The sequence below is a fragment of the Kryptolebias marmoratus genome, linkage group LG12, assembly GCF_001649575.2.
Source record: "Kryptolebias marmoratus isolate JLee-2015 linkage group LG12, ASM164957v2, whole genome shotgun sequence".
NCBI lineage: Eukaryota > Metazoa > Chordata > Actinopteri > Cyprinodontiformes > Rivulidae > Kryptolebias > Kryptolebias marmoratus.
Genome location: NC_051441.1, coordinates 20,258,399 through 20,280,723, shown reverse-complemented (window position 1 = coordinate 20,280,723; position 22,325 = coordinate 20,258,399). Strand labels below are relative to the sequence as shown.

Genomic DNA, 22,325 nt, shown 5'->3' with positions numbered 1-22,325 from the left:
AAAACATCACTGTTTTTTTTTTTCTTAGAAAGCCCTCCTTGGGCCTGTTTTCCCGTTTAACGAGCAGCCCTGCGTCTGATTTGTGGCTGCCGCTGTGGAATTTTACCTTGAGGTGTTGCTAAAACTGTTAGTGCTTGGCTGGAGCCAGACAAAAGGGTGACATTGTCCGTAAAATGAAAAGAGGTACAAGCAGAAGCGAAAGGGTGGGGAGGCGCTGAATCGGAGCAACGGCAAATATTAAAGAAAGGCGACAAAATGAACTGTCAGATTCTATGCTGAGAAGACTGTTTATGTCATATATGCCGACATGGCGCCTCAGTCTTTAAAGAAAGCAAGATGCTGTCTTAATAGTTAGCCATCGCACACCGACTGAAACAGCTATTGCAATTATTTTTTTATTATACTATTGCATAACCTCTATGCCTTATGTGCACCATATCAGGGGCCTCAGCAGAGACACAAAGTGATAAAAGGATCCACCAGACCAGAACATAACTGTACTTTAAGTCATTAAGCACTTTATATATCTGCTTAGTCTTACCAGAGCTCTGCCACTAGTGTCTAGAGTTAATTTCACTTCAACTTATATTTTAGAGAAGAAATTGTGGTCTGCCTTTCTTTTGTACAGTAAAATAACAATTACATTTTTTGTTTGTTTTGTTTTGTTTTTTTTACAATTTTTACACAGATTTTTAAGTTTTTGCTAGTCAATAAACATCCAAACTGTTGTCATATCGAAAAAAAATCTATAAAAGAGACCCAATAAAGATGCATGTATATGTTTTAAGTAACAGAGCATTTAGGTCAAATAACGTTTCTGAACAGAGTTGAATCAATTTTGCTATCTTGTACAAGCAAAATGAACATTTAACAAGATTGGTACCAAACTTGAGACTTGACTCAAACCGTTTTGTCGGATTCAAACAGTTTATTTTATGTTTATGTTCCCTTCACTTGTTTTTGATGTCGCTCTCAATAAACATGAACGGAAACAGAAAACAGAACAGAATACCAATGGGGAAAAGCCAGTTCGAAACAATACTCCGGGCTTTTTGAAGTGGGTAACATTAAAACGTCAACTTTTAATTTTAGCTAATGGTTTTGTACAATGCATTACAAGACAAATGAAAGACATTTGTGAGCTAATTTGACATAATACTTCCCAATGAAGCGTAACGCTGCATTCTTTAAAGGGTTGGTTCTGATAATTAGAACAGTTAATGGTAAAACAATGGATTCATTCACTCATTTTGGGGGGTTTTACTCTGACATTGATGGTCAGCTGCCATTCTGGCAGTAACTAACTTTGTGCACGTTGCTACATACTGTGAACTCTTCTCAAAATGGCAGCAAAAGTTCTCGCCTTCGTTAACGTAGATCGCGCTGGGCCCCGACCATTCCGACGGCCGTCAAGTTCGGCGAGCGCAACATAACGCCAGACGAAGTAAATTACGTTGCTCAACATTTTCACGCACGAAAGGGATCAGACGAGCCGCGGTGCAAGTGATGCTTGACGGGGAGCAGCGGCGGCTTTTCAGTCGGAGCAGAATGTCAGACGGCAACTCTGCGAGCTTTCCGTCGCGGTGCTCTGTCGCCTCGGATGAACCCCGCTGCTGATCATTAAGCCGCGCAAATTCATATCTCGCTGCGGCTCTGCTCTTCAAAATAACTTTCACACTTGCGGCCAAGAGAGATGAAAGGGCAGCTTCATTTCATGTGCTGGCATATCTAAGGTCTGAATGTCCTCGTAGGACTTCAGTCCACCGTGCTGCAGAGACTGCATCACCTCACTCTTATGTAACCGAGTTCACATTAAAGCTGAAGTGAGTTTGGAAGGGCAGAGGGACCATTCTGCGTTTTTTTTTTTTTTTTTTTTTTTATGTTCCCTTCCTCAGGGAGAAGCTAAAAAGAGAGCTTCGCACAAGAAGGGAGAGACGTCTGAGGGCGTGAAGTGACAGGAGTCTGATCTGTGAATATCAGCCGGAACGATGGAGAAAGGAGGGGGTTGACAGCTTGGAGGAAATACAAAAAGAACAAGTAAACAGAGAGGAGACAGTTTGTACTGTGACGACAGAGAGGGTACACGCTCATGCAGATGGAGGAGGGAGGCCGGGCAGGGAGGCGTAGTTGGAGGCCGGACCAGAACAGCTGAAAGGGGAGGGAGGGGAACCAAACAGACTGGCTCTTCCTGCCAGCAGTCAGTCTGAGGACGAGAGCGAGCACCGCCGCCGATGTGGGTTTTCTTTTTTTTTCACCTGACAGCAGCTCAGCGCCTGCCGGACTTCACGGGGATCGATTCGGGCCACTGCCAGTCGGGGATTTAAAGGTCCGGGGCTTGAGTTTGCCTGCCGGTGAACAGGGCTGAACTGGAAAGCGAATCTGGGAGGCTGGAAGAGCGGGAAGAGCTCCTGGGTTTATGCTCTCCCCTTCTGACCTGCTTGCAAAGGGAGCAACATGCATATCTTACAGCCGTACTGCATCAACAGGTTTGTGTTTGCTGGCACCTGTCACATTGAAATTATAGGTTTGCAGATTGCACTTCGAATGCTGTTTTAGTTACTGTTATTAGGGGTTTTGGGTCAATTAGTCAGTCTTGAGTTAATAGCAATTGCCCACCAATTTTCTATACAATAAAAGAGTTTTAGCTTATAGGTTTTGGCAGGACTTTTTCAAATCTAGCCTAGGTAATTAGAAATTCACAGGTTTTACTTTGGATATTCTCAGCAGGAAAACCATCACAGCGCCTCAGTGTTGTCTCAGTTCGGAAACTGTTCATTGACGTTGATGTGCTGCCGTTTCTTCTTTTTTTCGTGAGGGAGGTAGGAAACATGATAATCCGTGCTTGTAAACCAATCAGTCTGCTGCTGAAGCACCCAGCCAGCCACAGTATCATATCACCGCTGCCCCGTCAGAGGAGCTCAGTCTGCCCCGTTCAACTTGTTTGATGCAATAATTACTTTTGGCTTTCCTGTAAGGCTGTAATGAGACGGTACACTGTTGGAACATTTTTACCCCTTGGTTAGTTGAGCCTAACGTGAACGTGACTGAAAGTGGAGTCGCAATTTGCACACATTTACGTAAAGGTTTGTTTGTGGAATAGGCTGCGCGGAGCTTGGGTTATGGTTTCTACTCATTCATTAATAAAAGGGAGATAAAAAATGATTATTAATCATGCAAATCCATCTTGTTTATTTTTGGTGTATTGTCTAAAGGTTAAAGACAAACTCTGTATACTTGGAGCAAACGAACTAAAATTACAACATTAATCTTTATGTCATTAAAAAATTCAAACAACAACAGGACCGGGAATCTATTAGAAGAAAAGGAACCACACACACACACACAAAAAGCTTTTATGATAATGCTTACATGTTAAAACTGGATTTACGTCACTATGCCCTCTAGTGGTGAAAAAAAAAAAAAGGGGTCCATTCATTTTTTTTTAATCGACTGACAACCAAAACATTACTGTGGGTACAGAACTGACCAGCGGCCGTCTTGGGAACACTGTTTACCACCTTTGAGTCATTCCACCATATTGTTGAAACATGTAGGAATATAATTTACTTTTTTCCCCCAACCTTTTTTTTTTGGGGGGGGGGGGGGGGGGGTTCATAATTCAGCTCATGTCGATTAGAAGCCGAAGCGGAGCATTTCCCCTGATATTACTAACTGACCGTGTGTGCTGCCATAAAAGTCAGCGTGTTCGCTCAGCCATGGAGAAGAGCAAGGCCCAAGGCATTTGTCTCTTTTGGCCCGAAGAGGGGAGGTGAATTTTTCCAACAAACGAGACGAAATGGAGGGAGACGGAGGACGGCGACGTCGTCACATAATTCTGCTGATGGGAGTCGGGAGACGATGGGGCGGGAGAAAGGAACCGAGAGGGATGCAAGCGAAGTGGATCGGACTTGAGGATTCGCGGAAGGAGCGATGGTAAACAGAGCAAACATGTGAGCGGAGAGAAAGAAACTGCAAGTGCAGCCCGCATCCTATGAGTGTGAGAAAAGAGGGTAAACACAGAGAATCATAGAAAGAGACAGGAGGCAGTAAAGAGATTAGTAAAGAAATTTTCTGTACCCTGGAAAATCTGCTTTTGTTTAATGTCCATATAAGTCTTTGTCCCTTGATACTGATTTACTGAGTTCTGAAAAATCCTGAAAAAAACCCCACTGAAAGCCCAAAATGTAATGACCTTAAAGTACATTTGTATATAGTCAAACGTTAGATTAAAATAAATCAAAGCGGGTGGGCTGGGGAGTGTATTTTAGAGGCCCTGTCCAAATGGAAACACTGTCGAAACTTGGCACCTTTTTAAGATATGTGGTAGACGTTGTAGTAACTATGCCAGGTCTGTGTGTGGCGCTGTGACGCTGCTGCAAAAGGACATCAAAACCAGGAAACAAGGCATGGAACGTGCCTGTTAAGCTCTCGTCTTTGGATACGAATTGGAAACATGACAAGAAGGAAAAAGACGAGTGTGGTGACAACAAGAGGAAACAATTTATATCAACTAACAGCGAAGTGGAACTTCTGCTTCACGTCACAATAAACCACAAGAACACTGGGAGTTTGGGTCCGTCCAAATACGTGGGCACAATGGACTTTTAAAGACCCGGATTCCAGCGAGGGACGGCTGGATTGAAGGCTTTTCCCCCACAATGTTAAAAAACAGAAAATATGGTTGTTGTTTTTTCCTCTGCAACATTTTAATATTATATAAACCTTTTTGTCCTTAGATTATTTAGTGCAACAACAAAGGTTTTTTTTTTTTGTTCTCTTTAAGGCTGTCATTGCTCATCGACCTTGTCTGTTCATTGAAGTAATACAGTAAATTAAGGCTTCGCTGCAGTTGAGCACATAGCATCTGTAGCACAGACACAAGCGTGTAATCTGTTGTTCTCATTACGTCTGTCTCTTGGGGTCGTAGGTTAGGCATTAGGAGCGATTTGAACTATGATATCATAGATATCACCTGTTGTATTTTAAAGTGGAAGCTAAACCTTTTCCCCTCTCAGTGGAGCCCGTGATGGAACGGTGTCCTCCCAGTCTGAACGGCTCACTGAATGAGGGGTTTTTACACCACGGTGGCCCCAAACAAAGCAGCCGGGTTGTACTTTTAAATCGTCCCGTCAGACAATCAAATTTATTCTGTCAAGGGTCAATAAAGCATTATTCCCCCCTTAATATATGCCTTTGACCACCTCTTTAAAAGCAACTATGTCATCGATCATTGCTGAAGAAGTTTGTGATTAAAAATAAAAAGTGCAGGCGCAGCTTTCTGAGTCTTGTTCATCGTGTCGTCCTTGTCTTTCTCTGTCTGTCCGCCTCTCCTGTCTGCTCCCAGGTGGCCTGATGTGCCGAAGAGGAAGAGGAAGAACAGCCAGTCTTCAGCGAAGAGCATGTCCGGTAAGGATTCATGGCCTCTGCCCTCACCTTGCTCGTTTGATCACCTCCAGACAGCGAAACAGAGCAGGTCTAAAGTTAACCCCCCCCAGGTGCTCAGGCTTTCTGAAGGAATGTTTCAGACATTCTGAAGTGAGGTTTCTGTTTGGAGAGACGGAGTTTGGGTCTGACGGGACTGATGAGCTAACGGCTAGCTGAAAAGCAGCTAAAATCAAAGCCGACCCCAGCTTTGATTTTTCAATTTTTAACATCGTTCGTGCAAACAATATTTTCCCACTGCCATCAGGATCACGTTACACTTTAATTTCGGGAGAATTATTATTATTTTCCTGCTGAAAGGACCCCAAGCTTCACAGGAAGCGCTACAGCTAACTGCTGCTGCTACTAGCTGAGCTTTATTTTCCGCAATAAAAGCAACGTAATACAAGAAATCATGGCAAGGTAGACGTTTAAATATGGTGTTTACATGAGGACGCAGACATTAGCCGTAGCTGCGCTCAGACTAGCCGTTCGCTCATCACCTTGCCAGACTAAAGTTCTCCAACTCAGACTGCTGTAAAGCTGTCTACGACAGGTGTGATATTAACAGTTTATACCTTTTTTCACAAAACTTCACTTCAGAATGCCTGAAGGGATTTAGGACGAGTGAACAGGGCGACTTCTCGCTCCGCAGAGAGGTTTCCTCTCTTGCATAAACACGATAATCTCGTCCTCCTCGTGTTACATCCCCCCGCCGAGGCTCTGTCAAACAGTGTCACTCACCGAGAAGAGATTTGTTACGTAGACCTGGTGACAGGATTATTAAGGACTATTCAGTTTTCCAAATGAAAAGTATTGTAATCCACAAACTGCAGACATCATATTTAAAAATCACCAGTGTCTATTTATAACTACTGTTTTCTTGCTAAACTAATCAGAAATGGGATGTTTTCCTCCATCCCATTCAAATGTTGTAAATTCATTACTTCTAACTGTTGCTTTTACTTGTTAAATAGGACTTATCTATATCTGGTGTCTAAAAAAAAAACATTACTTTATATAATTGCAGAAAAAGACTTAAATAAAGGCATCATTTGTGCACAGTGAGTAAAATTAGACTGAAAAAGTGCAGCGTGAGTGCTGAGTCCTGAATTATTTAGCTAAGATTTATTGAAGAAGCCAAAATGGAGTCGTTAAGGCTAAAAAAGCAGAAAGCAAAAAGGAGCAAAGCGCTAGCTAAAAGCTAAATGTGGGAAAACACTAGCGTTAAGTAGCAAAGGGCTAACTAGAAGTAGCAAAGCACTTCTTGAAAGCTGTATGTAGCAAAAGGCTCACTAAAAAGCTAAAAGTAGCAATATAGAAAATAAAAATGGCAAGACACTAGCTAAAAGTAGCAAAAGCCTAGATAAAAGCTAAACATACTGTCAGAAGACAAAAATAGATGAAGTATACTGAAGGAGATTTAACAGAACAGTATTTTTGAAGGAATTGAAGAAATTCCACTGATTTCTATGGGGGGAAATTAGTAAATAGTTAAATGTTTTGAGAAGTCCAAAACTTACAAATCCAGAAGTCATGGCACCCATCTCCTGAATGAGCTGAATGTTTTGATACCTGAATGACTAAAATAGCAGAAGTAGCAAAGAATGCGGAAGTAGTTAAATGACAATAAACGTACAGAATAACAAAGAAAACAACGGTGTGTTTGCTGATTCTCACTACTAAATCTTCTGAATGGAAAAAAAAGAGGGCCTCTCGATAGCACAACATTAAACTTGTTCAACCTTTAGCTGACGTCTGAAGCGAGTCCTGATATCTGTGGACACGTTCAGTCAGGAACCAGAGGACACTCGTGCAGACAGGTCTGAGCTCAGAGGACTGAAGGAGAGACAAAGTGAACGTGTCGGAAAGATAAATGAATAAAATGAACAGTTCAGATGTGAAGTGTAGACCTCCATGTGTTTGCATGACATCAAATTGTCACTTTTATGTGTTCCATCCTGTCTCACAGTCCCTCGGGGCCCTGTGTGGAGGAGCTGTGGCCCCTGTGGTAATGCTTAACCCTTCCCCTCTTCATCACCCCATCCCCCCACCCATATTCTCTCCCTTCAAACACCTTTTTTCTACCACCACCGTTTCCTGCCCCCCCCCTTCCCCTCACCCCGCCCCTTCCCATCCTCCTCTTCCTCCTCTCCTATAGCTCTTAGCGTCTCTGTTCCAGGGTACATCCCCAGCTACCTGGAGAAGGACGAGCCATGTGTGGTGTGTGGGGACAAGGCCACGGGGTACCACTACCGCTGCATCACTTGTGAGGGCTGCAAGGTACGTTCCAACACTTCTCGCTTCGTGAACAAAGCGCAGAAACAAACCACCATTTTCCATTCGTGGAAATGATGGCATCACAACATGTAAATAGCTGATACCGTTAAATGCTGCTTATTACCTCATAATCAATCAACCTTTATTTGTAAAGCATTTTTCTTACAGCAGAGTGTAACACTAAGGCTTTGACAGCAAATAAAAGCAATGCTAAATAAAATGACAAATCGACAAAACAAACAAACCCACAGTCGAAACTGTCAAAAATTACAATTTCAGTTGTTTTATTAATATTTCATTGTAAAGATAATAATTATTATTGTATTATGAAAAAAAAAACTGACAGAACCAGAAACAAAGACTTATTTAATGAAGGAAACGCCTGGGCTAAAAAAAAAAAAATTGTGAGTGGGGAAAAAAAAATTCTTAAAATCATACTAAAACCAAAACCCAAATAAAATTAGATTGCAAAATAAAAGAAAACACATGGAAGTTAAAGTTGAACAAAAACTACCTTTGCTTTAAAACAATGGAGATAAAAAGTAATGCACACTGCGATAGAATAAATAATATAGAAAACAAAATTTGATTGTAATTTAAAGTAGAAGTGCAATAAAACTAAGCAGATAAAATGATTATTAGATTATTAGACTGTATTAGATCTTAAAGTACAAAGAAGTAGCAACAGTCAAGTGTCCAGGAGCAAAATCCTGGACTTTTTCCCTGTGGAATAATCAAACTTCTTTAAGTACAGTGTGAATACAGCTAAAAAAAATCAAACAAACAAACAAAAAACAATTCTTACTACTGTGGCATATTTACATCCCCACTCTTTTCCACCACGTCAGGCTGCAGCTGCGTACTAGAAGACCACGCCACACTAGCACAGTGCTGACGGCGTGATGGAGTCGTGGCGTAGGCACAGCATGGGTCACATGTCGCGGATGCACTCCGGTCGCGATAATAAAACCGTCGCAACTTCACTACACGAGGTTCTGTGGGTTCTTAAAACCATTGTGGACCTGTCATGCTCCACTCATAACGGGAAGCCCGCCGCATTTTAAATACGTCCCTGAAGGCCTCGCCAACACATTCCTGTGATTGTTTAACATTGTAGCGGCGGGGTTATCATTTAGTGACTAAGCACAACTGTGTCTGGATTGAACATGCTGTGGTAAAATTTGGATACTTTTACATCCTCCTTTAGGCTTCATGCTAAAGAAATCTCACGTCTCGTTTCGCAGTTATGCAGATGACGCTCAGATTTACCTGCCATTCAAGATCAACGTTTCATTCTCTCTAAAGCAACCGAAATGAAACCTAATGAGATTTCTGTGATGTTTTTCAGTAACTAGACTGTAGTAAGTCTCTGTGGATTGGTGTAAACCATTCCATCCAAGGCTCTCTCTCTCTCAGCTCAGGTTTTCGTGTAAACATGCAAGCATGAGCAGACCCCGCCGGTCCCTGCGTCTCTGCTGCCTGCCCATTTGTTGAAGGTTTTATTGTTGGCTTATAAGGCATTTAATGGTGGCGCTCGTTCCCGTTTCTCCAGCCTTTTACAACCTCACATGCGTTACAGGTCACTTAGGTCTGTTAACTGTTTGCTTTTAATTATCCCGAAGCTGAGTCAGGCACACAGAGAACACCGGGTCTTTCCAGTCCCTTTGTAAAGGACAGGCAGGCTCTGACACTGCCTGCTTTTGAGTCCACTTAAGACAAATTTATATTTCCTGATTTTTACCTCCATTTCACCTATCCATCCATCCATTTAAGTGGTTTATTGTTTTAATTGTATTTAGTTATTGTATTGTTCTAAAGCATTGTTTTATGGCCTTTTTTACTGTTTTTAATGTGCACCACTTTGGTCTACCAAGGTGTCTTTTATCCCCTGCTGCCATGAAAGGCAGGTGATAACATGAGCCAGTGCGTTCACTTGTTTGTCTGTTCACAAATTAGGATCATAACCCTAACAAACAAGATCCCGGATACAAGCAGCTGAAATGAGTTTCCTTCGTAGGGTGACCGGGCTCAGCCTTAGCGATGGGGTGAGGAGCTCCATCATCCGGGGGGGGGGGCGCTGCTCCTTCACATCGAAAGGAGTCAGCTGAGGTGGTTCAGGCATCTGGTTAGGATGTCTCCTGGACACCTCCCCTTGGAGATTTTACAGGCATGTCCCACTGTGAAGAGATAATGATAACAGGCTGGATGGTCCCTCTCCTCGTTAGTATGGAAGACGCGGCATCCCTGGTTTCCAAAAAAGATAAAATATTTTGATTCGTCTGCCCAGATGTTAGTTTTACACTTTGCCTCGGTCCGTTTTAAATTAGCTTCAGCCCAGAGAAGATGGTAGTATTTTAGATTGTTTTATTACTTTATTTGCATTCCACACAACGTCTCAACTTTGTCGGAATTCTTTGTGTGTTAGCGTAGTGCAGGACAGGTACAAGGACACTGAGAGAGTGGGGACATGTTCTGTAGGGAGCAGGTAGAAGAGGGGTGGAGCTTAGTTAAAAGAAGAAGAAGGTTCATTTATAATCTGTCTTACGTCTTGGACTTAATCATATTTTACTGTTTTCCGATTCACTACATTTTTTTAAACTTTTTGAGTTCGCTTTCTCCGAATATTTCTTTTTCTTGCGCACATCTGCTGCTTTGACTTTCTTCCATCACTTATCTCTGCCTCCCTCTCCAACTTTTCTCCCCTGCCCTCAGGGGTTTTTCCGCAGGACAATCCAGAAAAACCTCAATCCTTCTTACTCCTGTAAATATGACGGCCACTGCATCATCGACAAGATCACCCGCAACCAGTGCCAGCTGTGCCGATTTAAGAAGTGCATCTCCGTGGGCATGGCCATGGACTGTGAGTCAATTTCACTCTTCCAACTCTGGACTCTGCTTGGGTTTAGCCAGAGATTGATGGAACTGAAGCAGCTCAGGTGTTAATGGTGTCGCCTCACAGTGGGAAGATTTCGATTCGGAACCAAGCAGCTTCATCACATTTTGTGTTGTGGTAGATGATAACCGGGGGCACACATCTGTTCCTGTTCATAAAAATAAATGGGTTTTCTTCGGGGTATTTTGCTCTAAATCCGTCGCGCTGGCCTTCCCTTTCTACACGACCTCACCTAAACAACCTACCCCTGCCGCCACCTTGTGTTTCAGTGGTGTTGGATGACAGCAAGCGCGTGGCCAAGAGGCGCCTCATCGAGGAGAACCGAGAGCGCCGGAGGAGAGAGGAGATGGTGCGGACGCTGCAGACGAGGCCTGAGCCGGACAGCACCGAGTGGGAGCTGATCCGGATGGTGACCGAGGCTCACAGGAACACGAACGCCAGCTGGAAGCAGAAGCTCAAGTTCCTGGTAAACCTTTACTTTTAGGCACACAGATAACTATTTGCAGCATGGTAAAAACAAATCTGAGTGCAATGTAGGTTTTGTTAGAGCTCCTGTTCCTCACAATAATAAATGAAGCCTGTTTAAAGTGTGAGCTACTTCAACATTCACTGTGCAAAAACTATGAGCTGTATTTAAACAAAATGTTAAAGACATAATAGTGCCATTCCAGTTAGATAAGGGTCAACTATCTGAGACCTGTTTAAATTTCGAATGGTGTTTCTGTTGGAGAATATGCCTGAGCTATAGAGCTCCAAAGAGGGCTGGGTTTTCTTACTCGTTTCACCAAAATTCCATTGTTTTTTACATGAAACGTTTTGCAATTTCCTGCACGTTTTGTCTCCGCTGTACAATGTACTGCTACTGAAAGGTTGGTTTTTTTTCTAAAGCTGTGAGAAAAGCAAAGTAAAGGGCAAAAAACTCGGAATCCTCGGTGAAGGTTCCAGGAAAATTCCGAATCCTTCGTATCCTTACCTCCAGAGGAAAGAAAATACCTTCCAAAACACTGTAGAGTCCAAACAAATGGTTCCTAGAGTCAAAATACAACTCCGACAATTGATTTTATTTCTTCCCTCCCTTTTAATTGCAAAATATTTCACCCACTCTTTGCTGAAAGTCGATTCCATTTTAACAGACACGTCTCGGCCGTTTTTCAGATTCTCATTCCACCTGCTCGGTGGCGTCTACGCGATTAGCGCCATGTGTCGTTATGCGAGCCTAAAACCCTAATGGATACCATCGACAACAAAGGTCAGATGACAGTTTCCTGGCAACCGGTCTGTGGAGGCAAAAGCGGTTTCGCAGCTGAATGCGTAATTTCAAAGATTTGCAAAAACAAAAAAAATAAAATAAAAAGTACAAGAACGTCCAAGGGCAAAGAGCAGAGTCTGCACTTGGGGATGAGTGGTGGAGCACATCCGAACGCAGCAACTGTTGCTGCATAAAAACAGCTTTTCTCTTTGAGTTGGCTGGGATCCACTGAAACCAAACGTTGGAACATGACTTTAAAAAGAAATCCAAAGGCTCGGCTCGCATCACAGAAGAACGAAATTGCAATTTTCTTGCGGTACTGGGGAAAAGTTTCCACCCATACTGATTTAATGCTGTATTTTTGCCCTTTTGAACCATAACAACCCATTAATTACCCTCCAGTGAGGCATAAAGTCTAGCCTAAAGCTGTTTCCTGCCTACTTGGCTCCAAGTTGACAGTTTCTCAGAACAGGGATCAGATGTTCAGCTGTGAACAGGAACTAATGGAATTTTGGCAACATTCACTCAATGAATAAGATTCTTTTATAAAAAAAGATGCTTCGTCTACTGTTCCCTAAACTGACACAGTCCTTCTACACGTCTCCTCCTTTAAACTATTCAGTGTCAGTAGTTAGTCTGTTGGTTTTGTCTTCGGTACAATGGTCCGACAAAGCAAAATTTATTAAAAGGGTCTTCGAGACGTTAGACTCACCCTTAGGGATCGGGTGAGGAATTCGGTTAATTGGGAGGAGCTTAGAGTCGTTGCTCCTTAGCATCAAAAGGAACCAGCTGAGGTGGTTTAGGCATCTGTCTTCTTAGAGACGGGTTTCAAGTGCCTCACTGGTAGGAGACCTCAAGGCAGATCTCACATCTGGCCTGGTGACCCGGTGTCAGATAACGGATGGCTGGATTCACCTCTTCCTGTCGTCCTATGAATGGGTTTGTTTTTGTTTTTGTCTTTGTAGCCGGACGATATCGGCCAGGGTCAGATGATGCCCACCTCAAACGGCGATAAAGTCGACATCGGGGTCTTCAGCGAGTTCACCAAGATCATGACCCCCGCCATTACTCGCGTGGTGGACTTTGCCAAGAAACTGCCCATGTTTTCAGAGGTAGGTGGTGCTTGTGAGTGGCGCAATCTGTTTTCAAGTTTAATCATACGAGAAGCTTCTCATCACCCTCAGAACACAGTAGATTTATATGTGTGATGAGGTTAGCACTGATTCAGCACATCACTCTTATCACTCTTAGGAGTCACTACATCCTTTTTTACACGATTGTTCAGTCAGGAGTTAAAGAGGTTTGGCTTGTGAGGCAGTTTCATGTTGACGTTTTTCTCTGTAACTCACAAAAAAACAGCTTTAACTTCAGTCTTTGTTAGTAAAAGATTTGCACTGAAAATAACCAGATCTCCACTTTTTAATTACTAATTTCTCCAATTAAACTATTTTATGCCGCATAATCAATTAAAACAGTTTAGTAATGAAAGGAGAGCAGTGCAGCTTTTACCAGCTTCTGTAATTTGACCTTTTTGGCCTTTAGAGGGCAGCAGAGACAAGCTGGAGCACATCAATGACATATTAAAAGGGAGCCATTTTGAAACAAAGATCCGAACAATGAACCTCTTCCCTGTTGTAGGTCGCTCTTTGAACAGCCTCGGTTTGGAAACATAGAGTTCAGTTCTGAGCAGACGGAGCTAACGGGCGAGTCCAAACGCAGCGAGCTCCAGGGTGGGCCGCCGTCTTTGTAAAACTTCTGCAGTCTCGAATATATCAAAGCGATTCATACAAACAGTAACTTCTGCACAGCTGTCACTTTCTCACGTTCTTCCTACAAAGAACTTTATGGACGTTTACAAATGCAAATACAGGCGGCAGCAGCAGCTAGTCCCGGTTCTGCCTGGGGCACTTCCTGCAGGAACTATCATCATATTAACGCTGGATTAAGCAATGAATGGGACGTTGTTAGGGCATGAAAGCTTTCTTTTAAACAAGAAAATGTGCATGAGCTAAGATTGAAGGTGGAAGCGTTTAGTTGGAAGTGACCACACCGACCAGCTGTCCGTGCACGCTGGATAAACAACCACAGAATCTATGTAAGTCACCATGTAAGTTTGAATTTTACAGCAGTGCAAAGCTTCAGAAAAAAAAAACAAACGTTGGGACGTTTTTCACAACGGACGTGTTAAAAAACAGCAGCAGTCCACTTTGGGTTCAGCTCCACATGGTCTAGCTGTTATAAATAAACTCTTATTTCTCCAAACTGAAGTCATTGAAAGAGTCATTGTTCATAATGGAACTATACATTTTACTGACTAACAATAGTTCTTTATATCACATTCTTAGCTGGTTCTTTCATGCAAAATGTTCATTATTTCAAGTTCAGATGTTAACTTGCCTACTGTACGGCCATTACTGAGGTCAGAGTTGTCGTTCCAGTCACAGTTGTCCTTTAGGCTGACGCTCTTTACGTGTGCTCCTGTCCCTTCCAGCTGCCTTGCGAAGACCAGATCATCTTGCTGAAGGGCTGCTGCATGGAGATCATGTCGCTGCGGGCCGCCGTACGCTACGACCCCGAGAGCGACACGCTGACGCTGAGCGGCGAGATGGCCGTGAAGCGCGAGCACCTGAAAAACGGCGGCCTGGGCGTGGTGTCCGACGCCATATTTGACCTGGGCAAGAGCCTGGCACAGTTCAACTTGGACGACTCGGAGGTGGCGCTCATGCAGGCCGTGCTGCTCCTGAGCTCGGGTGAGGATTTAATATGATGCTGAATTCAAAGTAGATTTGCGTCCTATAAAATGCTAATTCTCAAGCTTCCTCTTACTTACGATCAACAATTCCGGCATAAATTGCAACAATTTTGAACTTTGTGTTAAGAAGAGAGTCAGCTTTTTACACGCTGCAATCACAGCCGATTCTTTTATCTTTTTTCATGGAAAAGAAAAAAAACTCTTCATCTCTCCGTGAGAGTCTCAGTTTTAGGTGTTTGTAATTTATCTTAAATATATAAAGATTTCAATTCTGCACTGAATTACGGTGACATAAACTTAGCTTTGGCTATTTGGATGCTTGCTTATATGTGGAACCATACTGTGATAAATGTAATTTAATAAATGATCTAGTAGGAAAAACAAATTGTATTAAATGACTACGTGAGCTGAAATCTTTAAAATATAATCCCTCTGAATAAAAAGTCATTTTAAGGTAGAAGTCTTTCATTCTGACGAATAAAAAATAAAGATTTGAAGTTATTTTGTACCGTTCAAAGACCTTCCTGTGCTATAATTTTTAAAACATATGACCATTTTAAATAAAACAAAGTTATATAAAGGCAAAAACACCTATTCCGTGTCAAGCTTTAGTAGTTTTATCACTGTAATCACTTAACTTGTGAACATTCACATTATGAGGGTTGTGTTTGAAAATTAAAATACTTGGTCATTAAAAAATGCACGATTGTCTAGTTGACCTTTAATATTACAAAGCAAAATTGACAGAATCTATGCAAAAAACAATTTAAAAATAAAAAAATTTGATCATTTATTGAATTCCATTCATTCAAAAATCTTGCAACCTTTTTTTTTTTAAATACCAAGAAGCTCTTGAACTGTTCTTTGAGAACAGTTCCAGAAACCTGGGGGAGGGGAACGCTGTTACATTCCCATGCTTGCATAAAAATGTGTTGATGCTTGTAGCTGCCTCCTTCAGTAAACATCACTGACACAGTTATATCGACACTCCTCCTGATATAAATGTTGCAGCTCAGATGCACGTTTCAGCAAGTTTCTGGTCTAATTCTGGCTGATATTTGACCACTCTTCATGGCAGAGTTAGTCGAGTTCATTTAAATTGGTTGGTTTCTTTGTTACAGAGCCGGCCTTTAGGCTGAGTTAAGGAGTTTATCCAATCAGAAATGAGCACGAGGCGATAACTGGTCTCAAAGTACACCATGGCGTTAAAGAGTCAAAACCACTAAATTATTCCTAGAATGCCTTTTAATAAAAATCTGATTCTTGTAAACAAATCAGCAAAGCTGGATGTTTCCAGCCTGGAAAAAGAATGATTCGAATGAATCATTTCAAATCCCGAAACTAATTCGGCACTCGTGTCCAAAGTGGCCGTCGGGAATTGTACAACCAGAACAACGCCTCTTGGTTCTGTCTCCCTTCAGATCGCTCCGGGCTGATGAGCGTGGAGAAGATCGAGCAGTGGCAGGACGCCTACCTGTTGGCGTTCGAGCACTACATCAACCACCGCAAGCACAACATTCCCCACTTCTGGCCCAAGCTGCTGATGAAGGTGACGGACCTGCGTATGATCGGGGCGTGCCACGCCGGCCGCTTCGTCCACATGAAGGTGGAGTGTCCCAACGAACTCTTCCCGCCGCTTTTCCTGGAGGTCTTCGAGGACCAGGAAGTGTGACTTTTGCGTGCTGAGCGTTCTGGGGGCAGTTTTTTGTTTTTTGGTTTTTTTGGAAGGACAAGCAGTTGAAAGAGAAACTGGATTTTTTTTTTTCTTTTTTTTCTCTCGCCTGTAATTTCTTTTGTGCTTTGTTTTGTCATACACAAGACTCACTGCCTGCCACCAGCACATCAGCGTCATCACATTTCCAGGTGTTTCTATTAACAGTTTCAACTCGCTGCCATAAAGGTTCAGTACGTCTTTATGCAAACACACGCTGCGTCTGTACGGATGGCTGTGCTGTTCCCACATCTAATGCAAACTGAGGGGCTTGCTTTGTCTCTTTTAGCTGCACAACCACCTGTAACCTCAGAGAAGTGTCTTTTTTTTTTATTTTGTTCACATCTTGGACCTGACCTCTAACTCCTCAAACTCCCCATGCATCTCCTTCCTGCGTTCTTCCCTGTGAGAGTTCGTTAGCCTGCCTGCCTCCTTCACCTTGAGAAACACATTTTCAGAATAGGAAAAAAAATAATATATATATATATATATATATATATACATGTTGACTATTTTACCTCTTACCTTGTAAAATCCTTATTTATTTTATGAGAAAACAGAGCCATACCCCCCCCCCCCAGTTACACATAAACCTCAGTCAGAAACCCATCTGTAATCCAGCTGGACGTGTCTCATAGTGGAGTCCAAGGGCACCCAAAGGGTTTATTTAACTTTGCAGGATGTGATGAACATCACAGTGCTTTCTGTAAGAGCTGAAGAGTCAGTGCGGAATCAGGTTTGTGCCAAAAACAACAACATCAAACTAACTTTGAGAGAAAAGAATCGTCAGTGAAGCAAAGAAAAACAAAACATGTTAAAGTACTGCCTATAATTTGAAATCTTTTTTTCTTAAATATTTGTAATAATTATTGCAGTTTTTTTTACTTTAAGATACATGATTAGACCTTCACACTGTCCTGTTCGGAGTTACAATCAGAGTTTCCTTCTTTTCACTTTCCTTTTTTTCCTTTTTCTAAGTTGTTTTTTTTTTTTTTTTTTAGATTTGATATATAATACATATTTAATGCTATGGAGGATGTTTGTTAGTAGTTTCTATTTTTGTAGTTTTTGCTTCACTCAGACAGATTTTTTAATATTGCAGATTATTTTTATTTTTATTATTTTTTGGCACAAATGTGATTCTACAGTTATCAACATGATTATTAATGGGCTTTATTGAGCTTATATATGCGTATATGTGTAATGGAAATGCTAATGAGAGAATGCAGTTAGCAGCTTAGCGTCAGCTTTAGTAAATTTTTGCCACTTTACTTTGAAAGCAGATGGTTGAACGGGCTGGTCAGCTTAGCCAAAATGAGTCTGGAAACACCCACAAAGCTCCAACATGCAACATATTAACGTCATAAACGTACTGTTTTATTCAGCAGACGGTAAATCCCAACACATAAGTCCGGATTCACCTAAAGGCCAAAAGTATTTGGACAAACACACCCCAGTGTTTTAAGGAGCTGTTTGCGATCGTGTCCAGTCAGTCGGTGGCGTTTTAACAAAGCCCTTGTTGCCAAAATTACCCTACTGTGTGACAGGAAAGCCATTACTGTCTCATTTAATGTTTGCTTCCTCAATCACGATGTTCATAGAAAGCACTTTCTATTTTTTATTCATTGCATCTAAAAAGAAAAAAAAAAAAAAATCTTAATCATCTATTGGCTACATTTTCTTATATTTATAAATAGCCAGAATACCTCAAATGTACCTCCTCTTCTATTACCTCACACACGTTCAGTTCCAGTGTGGCGTACTGTACTGGCTGTGTCACTCCTCCTGTGTGGACTGCATACACCACCTGTCTCAGTGTGTGTTCTCATCGGAGCCACCTCCCCCCCATGGCTTGTTCATCGCTCAGTAGTTTCCAATGTGCTGGTGGTGTTGGGGGGGGTGGGTCGCTTCCCTCTGCAGGCCTTCCTCGCCACCCGTTCCCGCCTGAAGCCCACAGATTCTACTTCGCCACACGTCTTTGTGCGTCTACACCGACACCAACACATCCGCAGACACGCACACCAGCAGGTCTTTTTTACAGATGCGGATCAGGAACCGACAGCTGCCACGGCCTCCCCTCCTTTTAGTTTTACGACCCATCGCACGGGACCAAGAGTCGCTTGAAATGCCAATTTTTTTTTTTCCATTTTGGAACCTGAACTGGCAGCGAGGGTGGTGGGTGGCGAGCAAGCGACGCAACAGCTTGGAACGTCGGGAAGAGCTGGGACAGCTGGGAGACGGGACTCCAAAACGAAGCCATTTTGTGCCCTCTTGGGTCAGGACTCCAGCGGCTGGTGGGGTGGGGGTACGAAAAGACAGTGAGCGAGTCGGCAGCGTTCGCCTGTGGAGGTGGCTACAGCCAATCAGGGGGGAAATACAAAGACTGTGGGTGACGGGTCATGCTACATGCTACCAGCAGTTGCCACAAAAGAGAAACGAAAAAGGACCATATTGCTCCCCAGGAGAAATGGACATGCACATGAAAAGACGTTCTATGAGACTTTCTGTCCCCGAAACCCAAACACTGCTGTACAGATCTCCACCGTCCACATCCCTGTTTACCATCCACTACAGAAACCATCAGGTTCTTTCTTTGCACTAAAAACCACAGTGTCTGTATCCTCTGCACCCCTGAACCCTTCTCCTCTCGCCCCCCTCCCCCTCCTTTGATTTCTTTTCCTTGTTTTCCGTTTGTTCAAAGCAGTCGTAAGATAATTACAAAAAAAAAGAAACGGAAAAAAATTTAAAAAACACCCTACGAGTCTAGCATCTCGCCCCTTCGTGTTGTAACCAACAAGGACTCCTCGCTTGGCGCTGCCGCTCTGTATTTCTGACCCGTGTTGCAGGCGCCGATTACACGGGGACACCCACAGTCGGCAGCAGGATGACGAAGCTGAAGGGGTTCACGCCCGTCTTCTGAATTTGTTTCACTGTGAATAAAAAAAAAAACAGTCGCGGCTCGGACGGAGACAGAGACGAGTGCGGCCAATTCTGATCTGCCCATGTGCCTCACAGGTGGACCTTTAAACCGCATACATGTGTAGATATTTAAAGATATACGTGCATAAAGATGCTGCTATCGTTGGCTCTAACAGAGTAATCAGAAGCTAAATTTATTCTCCGATCGTGCCCCATCCACACTACTCCAGGTATTTATTCTTTAAAAACTAACCTTCTGCTGGGCTTGCACACAAATTGAGTTTTTTGGTTGATTAAAAAGGAATCTCAAAGCACTTACTAGTTTGCAAAACAAGGACGAGCTTTTTTTTTCCGCTCGCTATTACTCTGTAGCCTAGAAACCACGACGACAATGGAGCCGTTTTTACTGTTTGTTTTGAGGGCGTCTGCGCATTTCTCACTTCATCCTGATCCTGTCATGGCTGTGTGCTAAAGTAGGTCAAACTGAGAGGAAATTAAAGAAAAAAGGAGCTACAATCAAGGTTCAGTCTAAAAAAAAAATAGGGATTTTTTTTATACATGTCAAAAACAGCCGAGTAAGGAAAAGGATTTGTATTTCCAAACTATATTACCTATAGAATTTTCTAAAAAAAAATCTAACTTTTTCAAATATAGGCAGGGTATTTTTCTTATTGATGCCATATAAATAGATGAATGTAGTCAACACAATGTGGCTCATATGCAGCTGAAGTTGTAAACTTCCACAAACTGAAACAGGGAACACAGAAAATGTATTTGTTGTTTACCATCCCTAATGCTCCTTCGGCCTCTTGTTTCTGTCTTTGTTTTTAAATTTCATGCCAATTTTTGGACCACAACTGGTAGCGGGGAAAACAACCCCAGACCCTGTTGAGAGCGCTGCTACACGACGGCGGCGACGTTGCGGTCTTTGCCCAGATTCGTCCATGCGCTCGTTGGAGCGTATTCTTCAATGACTTACACGAAGCCGTTTCAAAAAGAATTGACGAGCACGGGGGCGTGTCTTTGGCCGAAGGTTGACTGCATTCGTACCGTTTGCAACCCGACGTTCTAAAAGCGACGACGTTTCGCGCGGCCTGGTTCGCCACATCGACTCTCACCGCTGAACGACAGTCCAGTTAACGCTCTGATTTGAAGAAGTGACAATCTCCACCATGTAGCTGCGCTCAGGGACCCCTGAAGATTTTAGCTACACGTCATGGGCAAAATTTGGCATGAAATAACAGCAAACAAAACCAAAAAAAAAGAAACAAAGAGTGCTAATATTAGCAGAAATAGACGTCGTCTCTAGACGCCTACTTTGGGTCTCATCGGTGCGATTTGGGAGAATCCTGATTGCATTTTTTTTTTCAAAAGAGTGTGGACAGAGATTTTTTTTTTTTTTGAAGAAACAAAACAAATACACACATTGTATTCAATTAAGAAAAAAAACTGAAGTAGTGTAGACGGGGCATTAATGTTTGGGACATTTCGTTTCACTCGTTTGGCTCTTTGGTAAACACCAGGTAACCTTTTAGTTCAGCGACCTTTTCGCGTGACTCTAGATCAAGTCCTTTTTCTGAGACTAAGGGTCAACTTGACAATCTGTGATCTGGATCTGAGCCGGCGGCGCGGCCGAGGATCCACACCAGCAGCTCCGAGCACACTGCCTCCGGCCTGGAAAACCGACCCCGCACCAGCAGCCAGCCCGGTCACACGGCAGCCACGTCACCGTGGTCAAAACTGCTTCACATCTCCACATTTTAAAAACGCTTATTTGCTTCTTTTTTTTTAATTTATCGACTGCACATCAGTGTCCCGTATTTGTGCACCTGGTTGCCATCCTGTCAGCCAGGTGCACAAGATCATGTTTTTCCATGTTACAACTCAACAAGCTGTAAAACAAAATGGCACCGAGCGCTTTTCTGGATCCATGACCACGTTGGTTCTGCTTTACTTCATCGGTTTTACGTCGGCATGGTTGTAGCTGAGCTTCTGAACAGTAGAGCCAAAAGAGAGTGACCTTTTTTTCTTTTATTAACAAAACGTGTTGTGGCCCAGCTGTGCTGTTGCCGTTCAATGTTTCCTCTCCATGTCTGTCCGTCTGAATCTGGGAGGAAAGGTTTTGTTCCCTTTGCGTTTACAAAAAGACTTAAAAAAAAAAATTAAAAAAAAATTCCAAATGTGAAGCTTTGCCACTGCAGCGTGACACAAATCAACGACCTCGCTCTCTCTAACTTATACAGGGAAAACCTCCGTTCAGCCGCCTGTCGTCGTCATCGTCTCCGGGCCGTCAGACTCACCCGAGCCCCCCACCCTGTTCCTCTGCACCCCCCTTACCACCCGGCTCACACGAGCACACTCTGGTGGAGAAAAGATGACAATCCCCACAGGGGCGTGTCCACGTGGAATGTAAAATAGCGGTTAAGGACACAGTGAGGACCTCCCTCCCTCCCCCCCGTCCCCCCACCTTCATGTTGTTTGTACCGTCGTTGCACCAAGTGCTGCTTGTTCTGCTCACAGGTCGGGGTTCAGACTTAAGTTATTTGCCAGAAAATACCTGTGAGCTGTTTTTGAAACACAGAAAAAGTAAAAATCTCTAAAAGACCTGTGGCATGAGGACTGGAAACGCTGAGCGACGTCAGACAAGGGATGAAATGAATGGATGATTTGTGGATGATTGTTTTTTGTTTTGTTTTGGGATTTTTTGTTTCTTTGAAAGGGATAGATTAAAACATATTTGGTGAAAATATGCATCAGAGTCTCTTTCTTATGAAATGCGTGTCTCTGTGTGATGATTTTTTTTTCTTTTTTTTTTTTTTTTTTTTTTTTTTTTTTTTTTTTTTAAATTTGATTTTTTTCAAAATGATGGCTAATCTGTGCGGGGACAGTTCAGGTCAGCTTCAGAATCACTGATGGTAAAAAAAGAAACTGCATGGGTTGANATGGATGATTTGTGGATGATTGTTTTTTGTTTTGTTTTGGGATTTTTTGTTTCTTTGAAAGGGATAGATTAAAACATATTTGGTGAAAATATGCATAGAAAACAACAAAACATCAAACCCAACCAAGGCTGAGACCACTGGATGTTTGGTGTCTTTTT

At 42.7% G+C, this 22,325-nt stretch overlaps 1 protein-coding gene across 2 annotated transcripts in view; it reads left to right on the top strand.

The window, feature by feature from the left end:
* Positions 1-21,972, top strand: part of LOC108247082 (thyroid hormone receptor alpha) — a 94,977-nt gene extending 73,005 nt beyond the window's left edge. The window contains exons 1-8 of one of the 2 annotated variants that reach the window (XM_017434959.3): positions 2,179-2,486; positions 5,345-5,406; positions 7,583-7,704; positions 10,414-10,561; positions 10,864-11,060; positions 12,809-12,955; positions 14,335-14,593; positions 16,017-16,267. In XM_017434959.3, the coding sequence (XP_017290448.1) occupies positions 2,455-2,486; positions 5,345-5,406; positions 7,583-7,704; positions 10,414-10,561; positions 10,864-11,060; positions 12,809-12,955; positions 14,335-14,593; positions 16,017-16,267 (1,218 nt within the window). In that variant the 5' untranslated portion in view covers positions 2,179-2,454. Of the gene's footprint in view, positions 1-2,178; positions 2,487-5,344; positions 5,407-7,582; positions 7,705-10,413; positions 10,562-10,863; positions 11,061-12,808; positions 12,956-14,334; positions 14,594-16,016 lie in introns of those variants that run through there. The other variant, XM_017434958.3, reaches the window with a different exon arrangement.
* The last annotated feature ends 353 nt before the right edge of the window (positions 21,973-22,325 follow it).